The following is a 16710-nucleotide window of genomic DNA, read 5'->3' as shown; positions in this document are numbered from 1 at the left end:
TTACCTGTTAGGGTCTGTGGCTTACAGTAACAATAAATTAGGACAATTGTATGAGTGAAATGGAGCATTTTTTTTTTTAAGATGTGAGTTAAAGTTTGTGTGTGTGGTATGACATAGCTACACCGAAAATGTGTAAATTGGATATACCTATTTTATATACACCTGCTATACTTATTCCCTCAAACTTGTGTGTTAGTTCTCAGTATTCAAGTTATTTTGAGAAAGGCCATGCTTAGCACAGAACCGGATTTATTTATTGAGAAATTTTAGCATGGTTTGAAGAAATCAAGTGGTAAAGGGGTGTGCTGAGTATGCATGCAATGCTTTGTTGTTGTTGTTTAGTTGCTAAGTTGTGTCCAGCTCTTTACAGCTCTGTGGACTGTAGCCCGCCAGGCTCCTTTGTCCATGGGATTTCCCACTGGATTGGAAAATCTGGAGAAGGAAGTGGCTACCGACTCCAATATTCTTACCTTACCACTGAGCCACCTGGGAAGCCTATGCAATGGTTCTTTTTAAAATAAAAAAATTATTTTAAAATTAATTTTTGTTGATGTATAGTTGCTTTACAATGTTGTGTTAGTCTCTACTGTACAGCAAAATGAATCAGCTGTATGTATACATATATGCCCTCTTTTTTGGATTTCCTTCCCATTTAGGCTCCCACAGGCACTGAGCAGAGTTTTCTGTGTTATACAGTAGATTCTCATGAGTTCGCTCTTTTAGACGTGGTACCAGTGTTTCTTAATTATGCTGAAGAAGCTGGACAAATAGGACCCACAGTCAGTGTGGGTGTGACACGCAAGATCCTTGATGGTAACTGTGCCCTTGCTTATCTAAAGGGCAACCTTTTTCTTACCCTGCCTCATCCCCTTTGTTGTTCTGAGCTGGATATCAGTTTATTTGATTTGGCTTGTTTTGAGTATCATTCCACATTGGAGTATTTATTTCAGAAGATAGACTTGCGCAGTTAATTCTTCTGTTCAAAAAGGGAGCATTAAAGTTGTTTTTTTTTCTCTTATGTAAAATGTTCTCTCTTTTAGATCCATTATAAAGAAGAGTATAAAAAGTCTAAAGGCAAGTGTACGTTTGTGACTGACACGCCTATGCTAAACCATGTAAAACACATTGGTGCTTTTATTTCTGAGGTAAGGTATCAAGACTTTTTAAATGGCTTGGATTATTTTCTATTTATATAGATAAAAGTTTCTGTATTAAAATTAGAGAATAATGTTTCTGATAATACCACTGAATGTTGATATTAATAATATCTGTATATGTAATTCTATGCATTATGTCAATTAACTTATGTAAACTGGTAGCTTATTATCCATTGTTAATATGTTTTGTGATATATATCTATATTGACTCTAACCTTTTTTTTTTACATCAAATTAAAAGGAGATATTTTTATTCAATAGAAAGTATTGGCAAAATAGTCTCAGAAGTTCCATTATTTTATTTCTTAACAGACTTATTAGATGTAAATGATCCAATCTCATTTTAAAAATAAGTCAGACTTATCAGCAGATTCCATAAAACGTGGTATCTTTGGTAAGTAACTTCAGATCAATTTGAACTATTTTTGGTTAGGATCAGTTCAACAGAGATACCTGCTATGAAACCATAGAGTAAGAAATGCACTACGTTTGTTTTCCAGCTGAAAAATCATGTAATCTTTTTCTGAGTGAATGTAGAACTGCAGCTTATGTTGTCTTATAAAGCACAATGTTAACAGTGATTTCTGTGATGAGGCAATGCCAGTGTCTGTGAATGGATCATTTTGAAGAGATAAACTCGAAAAGATGATTAGATAGTGTTGTAGATGACTGACCTCTAGTGTTTTTGTAAGTTATTGGAAAAAGATCAACATGATATTCTTGGGATTATTTCTGCCAACATGAAAGCATTTTGAAGAAAACTGGTACATTTTAAGTATGAAAATCTGAAGAGTTATGGGAACACAAGGCTTACACAAGCTATATGCTCAATGAATCAACACTCAAATCTGGCTCCAAGTAGGAGTAATATCAGGGACTTGTGGATAGAATGGGGAAAGCCACAGTTTTGTTTACTTATGTAAGCTATTAAATATTATTTCTCCTTCACAGAGAAATGCTTGGTGTTCTTAATTATTAATTGAGTCTTTTTCCTGAAGGAGTTAACTACAGAGGAAAAATAAAAAAAAGGAAGAGGGCAATCTGCTACATTCCTTTGAACCTAATCTTCCCAAGAGGAAATAGTGAATGAGCCTCTCTCTTTATGAGTAATGACTGAGCTCATTTAGAGGCAGTGCAGATTGTATGTGGGAAAGTGCAAAAACAGCAAAAAAGCTCCACCACCTCAGCAGCCTGCCATTGTGGTGGAAGAAGTTAAGAAGACTTGAATAAAGGAAGGCTGTCCTTTGTGTTCAGGTTCTAATGACTTGTGTTTTCTGGAACAGCTCAAATATCTCATGCTCATATATTTTTTGATGATCAAATATATGAAATTGTTGATACACAAGTAGAATTACTTAGAAATGTGCATGGGTTTAAGGAGAAAAATAGCCATTATTTAATTAGACTGATTTAATTAAAATTTTCATTTGAGGTATAATTGACATGGAATATTAGTTTCAGGACTCCATATTTGTATGCGCTGTGGAAGGACCACCACAACAGGTCTGTCATCGTATGGAGTCACACATCTTACTTCTTTTTTTCCCCTTATGATGATTGCTTTTTGAGATTTTCTCTCTTGGTGACTTTCAAATATGTGATACAGTTTTATTAACTACAGCCACCATGCTAGATTTTATGTCCCCATGTATTGATTTTATGACTGGAAGCTTGTGCCTTTTGACCGCTTTGCACCCATTTCTCCCATCCCTCAACCCCTCTCTTCCAGTTTTTATTTTCTTGCATGTTTGATTTAAAGGTTTTGCCATGATAAATTGGATTTATTTCTTCAAATATGACCATCGGGTTCAGTATCTGAGATTAAAGTTGACTTTACATATTTAAAAATATTTTAGTGGGGGATAGTTGCTTTACAGTATTGTGTTATTTTCTGCCATACAACAAAATGAATCAGCTATTTGTATACATATATCCCCTCTTTTTTGGATTTCCTTCCCATTTGGGTCATCACAGAGCCTGAAGTAGAGTTCCTGAGCTATACAGTAGGTTCTCAGTAGTTACCTAGTTTATATATAGCAGTGTATATATGTCAATCCCAGCTAATTTGTTTCCTAAGAAAGTAATTTTCTTTATTCTCTTTCAATATTCACAGTAAAAGAAAAAACTAAGACATATTTCTTTTTCTTTTCTTTCTCCCCTCCCCCCAGGCAAAATACAAAGGTACCATTAAGGCGGACCTTTCCAATTCTCTTTATAAGCAGATGCCAGCCACAATTGACAGTGTCTTTGCCAGAGAAGTTTCACAACTACAGAGTGAGGTATGGTTCTCCTAAATTATTATATAATTACGTCAATCAAATATATACCTAATACACATTGTTTAGCATTTTATAAAGAATTGTTTATCTTAGGTATTAAATATGGAGTGAAACATTGGAAGCAACTGATTCATGTTCTGTCAGCAGTCACTGATAGTGACGGTCACTGATAGTCACAGACAGTGACAAGGACCTGCCAGTGTGTTGGTTACATGATACAGTCTTTCCTAGTCCCAGTCACCACTACCAACAGAGCAAATATGAATCTTACTTAGATTATAATCTTATAGCAAATATTAAACTAGTCTTTGATTTAACTTGTGGAGAACATACCCATAGCTTATTAAAAGTCACATGAAGAATTAATGGTTAAAGTCAGGATCCACAGATCTGTGCTCCCTCAATTAGACAAGTGGTTCCTGACTTTTTTTTTCTCATGGATGGTATTTTCACTTAGACTATATCAGGCTCCCAAAAAAGCCTCCACCAGGTGGAAATGGCTATTTTAATGATTGCAAGTGGCAGACAGACTTAAGAACTATCATTATGTAAACTCATTTTGAATCCATGAGAGTTTAGGAGTAATTTTCCTTTTAGAGTACATTAACACAGAAGGAATCCTTAATGCATTTAATCTATTGTGTTCCTTAAAACAGAAGTTCAAAATAGAATATTTCGCCTCTTTCTCACTCATATGATTGCTATGTTTTCTTCATAGTACACTCTGATTTTTTATTTTTTGGTTACTTTATTTGTCCATAAGCCAGCAGGAGCCTCATCTGTCTTGTTCCCTGCCCCATCTCTGTGCTTAGGAGTCTAGGGACTCCTAGCACACAAGGGGTGTTCAATAAATACTTGTAAAATGGATTTTTGTTCAGTTGATGGATTTTTTTAAAAGGAAATGTTCCCTTTTACATAGTTTTATATTTTTCATGCTACATTTTTGGTTAATAATAATAAATACATAAAAATGCTCACTATGTGTCAGGTACTGTTCTGTTTATGTCACATATATTTATATCATTTAATGCTCACAACTCCATGAGATAACCTCATTTTGGAGATGTGGAAACTGAAGCAGAGAAGTTAGGTGACTTGCCCAAGTCATACAGCTAACAAATAGCAGAGCCAGCATATGAACATGAGTAAATTCGCTCTAGAGTCTGGGTTCTCAGCTATATCCATTACCACCTCTTTCTTACTATTTCTGCCCCTCTTTTTTTTTTTTTTTAATTAAACAAGTTCACTTCTTTCTCCAGAATCCTTTTATTTTCAAGTAGAGGATATGTAGATAATTTTAAAATAGTCTGAAAATAGATTATTCTTGAACAACACCAAGTATAGTTATTCTTTGCAGAATATCTTTAAGTACTTCATTATCACAGACTTAAATGTCCACTGTGTACCCAGCTTGGCAGTAAGCTAATCTCAGCTGTGCAACATGAGGCTAAAAATATATGTCGGGGCTCTGCATGGCTGACCATGACTAATATGCCCACCCTTTTTTTTTCCCACCCAACATCTGATAACCCAGCCACTTGCCAGTCATACAGAGTACTTTATAAAGCAAATAATTATAACATTTGATATTTGACAAGACCTTTGAGATAATAATAATAATAAGCAACAGTTATACAATAAAGAAAAGAAAAATCTTCTCTTGGTTTTGTACTTACTTGGGAAGGTAACATTTTCAGATATTTACATTCTTAATTGCTTTGGAAGTGCACAACTTTTCTCAAATTTTTATGGGATAAGCATGTCTATAGTACCCAACTATGTGTACATAGAACTTAACATAAAAAGTAATCCATATTGGACATTTTGGAATCTGTTCCTATTTTTTCCCAGAATAGATTGTCACTTAATTGGTGACAGGTATTATTCCAGAGGAGAATATGCACCCTAAGAAAGAAATATATGTGCTCTCAAGAAGCATCACTGCCCAGGGTCATAATTAGTCTTTGAACTCGTTAGAAAGGAAATACCTGGATTCTGAAGAAGGTGTCTACTTCAAAGATTTATATAATTGTAATAACATTTCTTTAAATACACATAAATCTATTTTATTATTGTTAAAATTGGAATTCTCAGAGCTTACCTGATAATGACAGGCAAGAAATAGAACAATTTAATAGTATTTGTGATAATTAAAGAACTCACCTTTTACTGTGTCCAAATAGTATCAGATTTGGCAACCTGAATTAGAATATGAGGCAAATTCTAAAATGTAAGCATGTTCCAGTTTCTAGTGAAAAGTATCCTAAACTTTTGATATTGGGACAAATTATTATCTTCAAATCAATTTGCTGCTGCTGCTGCTGCTGCTAAGTCGCTTCAGTTGTATTCGACTCTGTGCGACTCCAGAGACGGCAGCCCACCAGGCTCCCCCATCCGTGGGATTCTCCAAGCAAGAATAGTGGAGTGGGTTGCCATTTCCTTCTCCAATGCATGAAAGTGAAAAGTGAAAGTGAAGTTGCTCAGTTGTGGCCGACTCCTAGCAACCCCATGGACTGCAGCCTACCTGGCTCCTCTGTCCATGGGATTTTCCAGGTGAGAGTCCTGGAGTGGGGTGCCATTGCCTTGCACACGTTCTCAAATGCTTATATTCAGATTAAAGTGACAAGATTAATGCTCCTTATAGAAAATGACAGATACATAGAAATCCCTAAAAAAAAGAGAGACAGATGTGGAGATTTTAGGAGGACATATTGTTAGATAACTCTCACTAAAAATTTTACAAAGATCACAAAGAAAGGTTCTGGAAATGGATGGACTGTGCCATGAAGTGGTGAGACCCTTCTCACAGGGGCTGTCTCACGCTGAGGCTAAATAATCCCTTATCATAGAGGTGATACAGGCTGCTCAGGCATCTGAACGGCGAAGATTTATGAGAGCTTATGTTTGTATCTTCAGTGGCCATGAGGTCCTGTTTCTGGAGCTTCAGGGTTGCCTGTGTTATGGGATTGGCTTCCCTGATAGCTCAGTTGGAAAAGAACCCGGTTAGATTCCTGCGTCAGGAAGATCTGCTGGAGAAGGGATAGGCTACCCACTCCAGTATTCTTGGGTTTCCCTTGTGGCTCAGCTGGTAAGAATCCGCCTTCAATGGGGGATACCTGGGTTCGATCCCTGGGTTGGGAGGATCCCCTGGAGAAGGGAAAGGTGACCCACTCCAGTATTCTGGCCTGGAGAATTCCATGGACTATATAGTCGCAAAAAACTGTACATGACTGAGCCACTTTCACTTCAGTACCTGTATAGTAGTTATGAAATATACTGCAAATCAGAAATATAATACATCATTTATATGTAGAGATGAGATATAAACATATAAGATGAAATATATAAGATAAATGTATATATTCCTTGTGTAAACATATTTACATATAGTTTATATAAGACTACTGTAAATATCTTCCCCTAGTTAGGTGTCTAGGGCCATAGCAACCTTAACTCACAAGGTATGAAGAACACAGTGTTAACCTGGGGAAATGCTACACAATAATGACACATCCTAAGAAATCAAATTTATTAGAAAATTGATTAGCTCAACATACGTTTCCATTAGCTATTTTAAGGATGAAAATTAATATGATAAATGAAAGTTCAGCTGCTTCCAATTTGATGTAATCTTAATTCTGAAGTGGTGCTTAGTAGCAGCTATAAATGAAATGACTATTTTAATGCAGCAAGTAGAAAATTACATAGCCTTTTAAAGAAAGAGTGCTCTTTAAAATTGTGCTTGATGACTCACTACTTCTATGATAACCCACAAAACGATCAGCTGCATTGGTTATGTTTATAATGTCACAAATACCACAGTTAAAAACACAGAATCAGCCCGGTATCCAGCAGAAAGGAGACAGGCATATGCTAGTTCTTTTTACTTATAGCAGATCTCAAAAAAGTTGTTCCTTGGCTTAAGAGACTTGGCCACCCATTAAACTCCTCCCCCCACCAAGTTATAGAATGTAATGGAACTGAGATGATGTGCTTTCTCAGCCTGAATGGAGGTTCTTAATGGGTTTCTGTTTAACGTAATTAATTGGTGAAAATTTTAAAGATATGTTCATCAAAATTAGATTTCCTGATGGATTAAATCAGTGAACAGACTCTAGCAAGATGAATTATCCCTGGAATAACATGAGGTGCTATATGGGAGGCTTAATAATCAGATATAGGAACAGAGCTAAGCAGGAGTGAACAAGACTTAGGGGAATTCATTGACAGAAATCTCAACATAGTAATCAAAAGGAAATTGGCATGATCTAAATGGCACCCCACTCCAGTACTCTTGCCTGGAAAATCCCATGGATGGAGGAGCCTGGTGGGCTACAGTCCATGGGGTCGCTAAGGGTCGGATAGGACTGAGCGACTTCACTTGCACTTTTCACTTTCATGTTGGAGAAGGAAATGGCAACCTACTCCAGTGTTCTTGCCTGGAGAATCCCAGGGACGGGGGAGCCTGGTGGGCTGCCATCTGTGGGGTCGCACAGAATCAGACACGACTGAAGCGACTTAGCAGCAGCAGCAGCATGGATGTATTAACAGCATATAGCACATTAGAGATGATAACCTAGATTAAACTGAAGAATTCTAATTAGGACCAATCAGGCCATATCTGGTATATTGTGGACACCTTAACAAAGAGGTGGAAGAGTTGGAATTTGTGCTTTTGAGAGTGTGTAGAGTATACAGTGGAGAAGGCACTGGCCCCCCCTCCAGTACTCTTGCCTGGAAAATCCCATGGATGGAGGAGCTGGGTGGGCTGCAGTCCATGGGGTCGCTAAGAGTCAGACACGACTAAGTGACTTCCCTTTCACTTTTCACTTTCATGCCTTGGAGAAGGAAATGGCAACCCACTCCAGCGTTCTTGCCTGGAGAATCCCAGGGACGGGGGAGCCTGGTGGGCTGCCGTTTCCGCACAGAGTCGGACACGACTGAAGTGAGTTAGCAGCAGCAGCAGTGTATACAGGGGTTTAGTGCCTTAATCTGCACAGATAGTCTGGGAGTGGAAATCACTGAGAGCTGGGTTCCCACATTAGAGTTCTGTCCTGTGAACTAGAATCCTCCTGTATGGCCAAATGGTTGCATTGCTGGGGAGGTAGATTTGAGTTTCATTAAAGGAGGAACTTTGTGTCAGAACCTTCAAACTTTAGAAACTGTGATGCCCGGGTTGAGTTCTCTTTCACTGGAAGTTAAAAAAAATAAAAAACCTGGGTGGGGAAGTCAGAAAAGAGATTTGAACTTGGATAGTTGTACTAAGCACTAAGCACACACATTTTGTACCAAGTAATTCCAATTCCATTTAACATCTTATCATTAAACTTTTAACATATATTTTAATTTATAAGTAATTCATTAATTTATTCTTGTTTTATTCTCATTCATTTATTCACTTATTTATTAATTTATTCACTTACTGAGCAAATGTTTATTGCAGTTTATGTCAAGCACTATTCTGGGTTATAAGGATTTAGTGAATTAGTTGCATTCTAGTAAGAGAAGACAGAAAATAAGTAATTTTATAAAAATGAAAACTTGTAATTTAAACTTATGAAGGAAATAAACAGAATAATATAGGAATAGACTACCTGGAAGGGGATAATTTGCTGTCTTAGGGATCTTCTTTAATTTTTAACTCTGTTTTTGAGTTTGGTTATTTCTACTTCTGAAGTACTTCTGATTAGTCTCACATCTTCTCTCCAACCAGGGGTGGGACAGATTTAATGTGGTAGTGATGGGTGGCATTGCGAAGGTGTTTATTTTGCTAACAGAGAACAAGGCTTGACATATATGAGACTTGCATTATATTTTCTCCCAAAAGTTAGGGCTTTTAATAAGGTTTATTTAATATTATAGTTGTGCCTCCATAAAATTATAAGTCAATTAAAAAATGACCAATTCACTTTTAAATATCCAATTGTTTCCCCAGTTTTGTCATTTACTTTCCCAGGATTTAAACCTTGAACATATATTACCCTAAAACCTCTTGGTTGTGGAAAGATTTGCCAAAACTGTAGATGAGATTTAAGCTAGAGGAACAGAAGTAGGGATTTTAGCGTGTGGACAAAAACTTTTGAAATAAGTGACACAGAGTTGGAATTAGTCTAAACAGAAGCACAAAGATTAAAGTATTGTGTATATTATTTTGTTATAAAGGCTTAGGCAGATTTGACCAAATACTATGTAAAATCCTAGCAAAACACTGAAATTTAACGGGTAAGAAATTTCATACACCTCCAAATGAAACTAACAGTTATTTGTTTGTTTCTTCAGATTGCCTACAGGCAGAAGCATGATGCTGCCAAAGGAGTCTCGGATTATGCCCACATGAAGGAGCCGCCTGAGATCCAACATGCCATGGAGGTCACTAAGCACCAGAGTAATGTAAGCAGGCTATTCCTCATGATTTTCTGGAAAACTGTAGTTGACTCGCGTCAGGGCTACTGGATAAGTTGTTCAAGTTTAAATGTTACAACACTCCTGTTCAAAAAGGACTTTACATCTTTTTTTTTAATCTTTATCTCTGCATGTCCATTCAGAAGCACATCTGAATTATTCTCTCAATAGTTATTAGAACCTTGTAGAATGCCTTTAAAATGTGTTCTTGCAGACCTGGAAATCGGGTTTCCAACAGTCTTTCCTATAGCTCCCTTGTCATGATGGCAGTGCTCCTGTGGTTTCCAGTCTAGAACTGCAGAAGAACTGGGATGCCAGGGAGACTAAACCCCACTACGATTTCTTTTGGAATGTGTGTGGGGGCAGACGGTCACAAGACCCAAGAGGAGCAGGAAGACAATAGATGCCTGATGGCCAGCTTAGAAGCAGAAGCCCAGAGAGAGGAAACAAGCCTGTATCAAGCACATTTCTTCTTTGGCTATAAGGTAGCTAGTACATCAACACTTTCATGTGTTTAATTAGCTATCACTACTGTCTTGGGGGCCTAGGAGAATATTTTTTCCTGAAATTGCAGTGGAAGCTTATTTGTCTCCTTAATCCACTCCAGTACTAAGTAAATCCTGGAAAATCCTATGGACAGAGGAGCCTGGTAGGCTACAGTCCATGGGGTCGCAAAGAGTCGGACACGACTGAGTGACTTCACTTTTCACTTTCACTTATCATGAATTCTTTGCTTTCTAGAAGGAATGTAGGAACTGTTTGTTAGGTTCTCTATGGGTTAGAATCAGTTAAGAAAGTGTTTGCCTTTATTGGGTCAGGAAGCTCCCTGTTCTTTGCAAAGAACCTGAAGCATCTTTGTCATCTCACACAGGCTCTGCCCCATCACTTAGTTCTTTTACTGAATTGTGCCTCCAGAGCCCCTGCTGTGCAGCATCTCTTTGTAGGATAGCAACAGTCATCTGATATTAAATTGCAGGTCAATGCTTAAGTAAGAACTGAGTGAGGTTTTACATTTTAATTCAAATGTATAAACATATGCCAGTACCAAAAGTGCTTTTCTAAGATGGTTTAAGATTGATAAGAGATGAAGAAGCTACATGTCTGTAATTACGAGCAAGGCCATTTTATCAGGAGGCTTTATAAGAACTTCTGCTTACACAATGACTATCACAGCCGTAATAACAACCACTTAGTGAGCACTGCCATGCATGAGGAACTGTGCCAAGTCTTTGATCATTTCCAGTTCTCACAGAATCCATGTACGGATTCCCATTTTGTAGATGAAGAAAATGAGACTGAAGAATCAAACTCCCCAGTCCAGTCTTTCTGTTACAATCTGCTGAGTCCCTCTTAAAGGTCACTCTCTCGTTATTGTGTCAAGATTTTAAATGAAATTTTTAAAATATAGGTCAAAATAGGTTATCATTAGATTTCAGATCAATGGATCCAGTGCTCTTGTGGGAGAGAAAAGCTGAGACCCTGAGCCTCCACTGTTTTGAGCTGAAGAAACTTTGAATTTCTGTAAATGCTGTGGGTTAGAGGGTGGTCATGGTGGTCTGGGGAGGTGGCTGCCATTTTATAGACCCTCAGGAGACACTATCTAACTCTATAATTCAAGGAAATTCAAATACAGAAGTTCCTTATCATGGAGCTGAGGTTATTATTTTAACTCTGCCTTTTCTTTTAAAAGGTCTTTGATTGAGGGATTGAGGGAATAGAGTAGAAAGTCCCTTTCTCCTCCATTCAATACTGTGCACTTATGGGAGAAGGATGTGTCCACTTACAGTCCTCTGCCTGCTCGGCTCAACCTTTACATGCAAAGTTTGTACGTATAATAGGATTTAGAAAGTGTTTAAGACTGTTTACTCAGATTTAAAGTGAGAATGCTATTGGTGTTCTACCTGTGAAGTAGTTGATATTCCCCTAGAGTCAAATCACTTAGAATAATACATTTGTTGTCTCTATGATATGAAATTTACCTGTGGGTCTTAAAAAACACAGGAAAGCAAGAATGTCTCTTGGTTCAGTAGGTGAGGCCACAGCATCTCCATGAAATATAAAACTATGTCTCCCATAAAACTTCAGTAAAATGGAATTCATTTGTAGAGAGTTTAACTAACAGAATTACCTTTTCATAATGTGAAATGTCTCTTTGCACTATATTAATGACTTACTAATTTAAAACAAAATGTGTTGTCACATGTGTATCTGATTTCCCTAGAAACAATACATGTCAGCATCTTGGCTTTTCATGTTTCCACCAAAATCAAGTCAACTTTCTGATGTCTGTTAGAGAACCAAGAAACTGGCACAATTACAGTTCAAAGCTTTTAATTTCTACCTCCTTTCTGGTCAGACTTTTTATTAGAACCTTGATCAATGGGCCAGATGGAATCATTTTTCTTTCAGAAGCTGACTGTCCTTTATACCTTTGGAGATGTGAATAGGCAGGCTGGGAAGAGATTCTTTGTGACTAGCCGACTAAATTTCCACCTCGGAATAACTGAGAGTTCCAAGGTGAAGAGTATTCTGGGGGCAGTGGTCTTTTCTTTCTCCCCCAAGTTCAATGATCATGAAACAGGAAAAAATAATTCCTCATAATATCCTCCACTGTCACATAGGTCAGAAAAGGAGTTGGGAGTTGGGCCAGGGATAAAAGGCTTCTTTTGCCACATGTTGCCTGGATAACCTTGGACAAGTTACACGTATCTCCAAATCTGTTTTTTTTTTTTTTCTATGTAAAATTGGGGTAATGAAATCTACCTCAGAGAGCTCTTGCAAGTGATAAATTAGATATGATATGTAAAGGGCTCTGTTGAAGAGCCAGTTCAGAAAATACTAGTTCTGTTTGGTCCTCCTTCAGTTTTAAAGAGTGATTTAAGAGTTTAGGGTGATATCATTGTTAATTCAAAACAATGAAACAAGGTTAGATTTCTAAGAAGGCCAAATCAATATGAAATTTATGTTAAGAAGCATTTAGGTCAGAAGGGTATAATCACAAGGTTCCTGAACCCATCTAACCACCTATCTTATTGATACTGTTATCAAAAAATGATTAAAAACAGCTCATCTGACTTATTTTTTTTTATTTTTTGTATCTTCAAGGATGTACCCCTGCCAAATGTTTCTAATGTAATTAAAGAAACTGGAGATATTCTATCCTGTTACTTTCCCCTTAAGATGGGTTTGAAATGAAAACCTCAGTAACATTATTAGTTTTCATCAATCTTATCAGAGGCATGAAGAGCAGTAGTTCTAAAGTTAAGTTAAACAAATTTTAGCTGCCATTTTAAGTTTAATAAATAATGTGATTTGTGTAGATCTGTGATGAAATTAGAGTGGTAAGCTTTCCCAAAATACCATATTGGTAGTCAATTCAATGTGTATAAGAAAGAGGTATTCATCAGGGGAAACCAAAGACATAATGCTCTTTTCAAGAATGATATATGTACTTTCTTAACATTAATAAAAACTTATCAGTAGACAAAATTTCTATTCCATCAGAAAGAGAAAAATCTTAAGGATAAATAAATCACTAAAAAAATATTGGAAAAATATTTATTATCCTGTAATTCCCTGATGTGACTTACAGAAGCAATGCTTTTAGAATTTAGTATTAAAGTAGGTATATTAGGTTTTGTTCATTTCTAAGTACAAAAAAGATCTTCACGACCCAGATAATCACAATGGTGTGATCACTCACCTAGAGCCAGACATCCTAGAATGTGAAGTCAAGTGGGCCTTAGGAAGCATCACTATGAACAAAGCTAGTGCAGGTGATGGAATTCCAGTTGAGCTATTTCAAATCCTGAAAGATGATGCTGTGAAAGTGCTGCACTCAATATGCCAGCAAATTTGGAAAACTCAGCAGTGGCCACAGGACTGGAAAAGGTCAATTTTCATTCCAATCCCAAAGAAAGGCAATGCCAAAGAATGCTCAAACTACCGCACAATTGCACTCATCTCACATGCTAGTAAAGTAATGCTCAAAATTCTCCAAGCAAGGCTTCAGCAATATATGAACCGCGAACTTCCTGATATTCAAGCTGGTTTTAGAAAAGGCAGAGGAACCAGAGATCAAATTGCCAACATCCGCTGGATCATCGAAAAAGCAAGAGAGTTCCAGAAAAAAACATCTATTTCTGCTTTATTGAGTATGCCAAAGCCTTTGACTGTGTGGATCACAAGAAACTGTGGAAAATTCTGAAAGAGATGGGAATACCAGAACACCTGACCTGCCTCCTGAGAAATCTGTATGCAGGTCAGGAAGCAACAGTTAGAACTGGACATGGAACAACAGACTGGTTCCAAATAGGAAAAGGAGTACGTCAAGGCTGTATATTGTCACCCTGCTTATTTAACTTATATGCAGAGAACATCATGAGAAATGCTGACTGGAAGAAACACAAGCTGGAATCAAGATTGCCGGGAGAAATATCAATCACCTCAGATATGAAGATGACACCACCCTTATGGCAGAAAGTGAAGAGGAGCTAAAGAGCCTCTTGATGAAAGTGAAAGAGGAGAGTCAAAAAGTTGGCTTAAAGCTCAACATTCAGAAAACGAAGATTATGGCATCTGGTCCCTTCACTTCATGGGAAATAGATGAGGAAACAGTGGAAACACTGTCAGACTTTATTTTTTTGGGCTCCAAAACCACTGCAGATGGTGATTGCAGTCATGAAATTAAAAGACACTTACTCCTTGGAAGGAAAGTTATGACCAACCTAGACAGCATATTCAAAAGCAGAGACATTACTATGCCAACAAAGGTCCATCTGGTCAAGGCTGTGGTTTTTCCAGTAGTCACTTATGGATGTGAGAGTTGGACTATAAAGAAGGCTGAGCGCCGAAGAATCGATGCTTTTGAACTGTGGTGTTGGAGAAGACTCTTGAGAGTCCCTTGGACTGAAGGAGATCCAACCAGTCCATCCTAAAGGAGATCATTCCTGGGTGTTCATTGGAGGGACTGATGTTGAAGCTGAAACTCCAATACTTTGGCCACCTGATGGGGAGAGCTGACTCATTTGAAAAGACCCTGATGCTGGGAAAGATAGAGGGCAGGAGGAGAAGGCAACGACAGAGGATGAGATGGCTGGATGACATCACCAACTCGATGGACATGGGTTTGGGCGGACTCTGGGAGTTGATGATGGACAGGGAGGCCTGGCGTGCCATGGTTCATGGGGTTGCAAAGAGTCAGACACGACTGAGTGACTGAACTGAACTGAAGGCAGAATAGTTAATAATATCTATTCTGCTTTCTTCATAAGATTGTGGTGATGATAAAATAAATCACAAATATGAAAACTTTTATCAACTCTAAAATGCTTTTATCAACAATGATAATACTGCCGATAATGATAAAGCTCCATCATTTAGAAAATTGAAAAAAATGTGTTTTCTGATGAACATCTGATCCTCTGTGTACCTATATTTAGAGATTTATATTTTCTTTTAAAAATAATGCTTAAGACTTAATTATTTAATAGCTTTTTACATGCGACATACCTAAACAGAAATAAGCCTTATTGAGGTGGAATTTCCAGTCCATGTGCCTGCTTAATGACACTTGGAGTGCTTCTCTAATGTGAAAGTTTACTACAAAAGAATTTCTTGAGGATGACTAAACTGGTGTTTTGAGATTATGACTAAATACAGATCATACTATTCACTTCTGTCCTACAAACTATCCTATCCAGCAGTTTCTTCTCACCAAGAATTGTTTTAACTTTCACCAGAGTAGTAAAAGGAATGAATAAGTTTGGGGTCAGTTGGATTTGATTTCTTTTACTCTATCTGCTCACATTGCCCTTGGCTCCACAGGTGTCTGTCTGTGGTTTCCATGCTGCCTGCCATCCCTCAGTTCTCAGTCTTCACATCTCTAAGTAATTGCATTTCACTAAGGACCATCATGGTGGAGGGTTGGCTTTTTTCTAGTTTGTTAACTCACCTATTGAAGAATCTCAGATCACTGTTGTCAAAACATGAAAAGCTCGCTGCAGAGTCACTGGGAGTCCTTTGCTCAGTGCTCAGTCTGGCTGTACATGGATAATAAAGGCATCCATTTTGCTTCATTTTCAATATCTAATTGAAAGTTTCTCTTATTGGCCAAGTCCAACCAAGAATGATACAAAAAGAAGATTTTTCTGGATAACTAGTTCCAGCTTTGGGCAGGAGTGTTGACGGAGCTGAGTTGAGTACAGGCTGGCACAACAATGGTGGGGTGAAGATTTACTAAATTCATGTGTTTAAAGTGTGCAGAACTACAGTACCTGGCACATACCCTGCGTGAATGTAAGGAACATGCAAAAGAGCTGGCCTTACGAAATAAAAGTAGAAAGACTATTGGGGGGAATAAACCGAGATTAAAGGACAGTAAAATGAGATGAAAATGCAAGCTGAGAGGGAAAGTGAACATGGTAATATAAGGAAGAAATTCCAGGACAGATTTCGATAGAATTAAAAATTTTTTAAATTTAACTATAATTGATTGATCAATATTGTATTAGCTTCAGGTGATAGAATTAAAATCTCTATTGGAGGCAATAAAGAATAGATTTGACATTGCAGAAAAACATATGAAATGGAGGCTACATTTAGAGTTTGTAGATTCAGTAACAGAAATCCATCTCACATTAGCTCAAGTGAAAAATGAGAATTTATTGGTTTGCATAAAGCTACCTTCAGGCATAACTGGCTCCTAGGCTCTACAGTGTCACGAGGACCCCCTTTCTCTATCTTTTGGTTCTTCTTCCTTCCCATGACTTCATTTGCAGATCAAATCTGTCTAGCTGGTCTCAAGGCTGATAATTCCAAAACTAAATCATCTTCACTGTGGCCAATCCCAGAAGAAAGGACAGCAGTTGTTT

At 37.5% G+C, this 16710-nt stretch overlaps 1 protein-coding gene across 1 annotated transcript in view; it reads left to right on the top strand.

Annotated features, from left to right (window-relative positions):
* Nucleotides 1–16710, top strand: part of NEBL (nebulette) — a 115108-nt gene that overhangs the window by 7780 nt on the left and 90618 nt on the right. Inside the window, exons 3-5 of the mRNA XM_052651053.1 lie at nucleotides 1041–1145; nucleotides 3326–3436; nucleotides 9716–9826. Of these exons, the coding sequence (XP_052507013.1) occupies nucleotides 1041–1145; nucleotides 3326–3436; nucleotides 9716–9826 (327 nt within the window). The remainder of the gene's footprint in view (nucleotides 1–1040; nucleotides 1146–3325; nucleotides 3437–9715; nucleotides 9827–16710) is intronic.

This window comes from Budorcas taxicolor, chromosome 13 (genome assembly GCF_023091745.1).
Source record: "Budorcas taxicolor isolate Tak-1 chromosome 13, Takin1.1, whole genome shotgun sequence".
NCBI classification, from domain to species: Eukaryota; Metazoa; Chordata; class Mammalia; order Artiodactyla; family Bovidae; genus Budorcas; species Budorcas taxicolor.
Note: the sequence above shows the minus strand (reverse complement) of the source record. Positions and strands in the feature narration are given on the sequence as shown.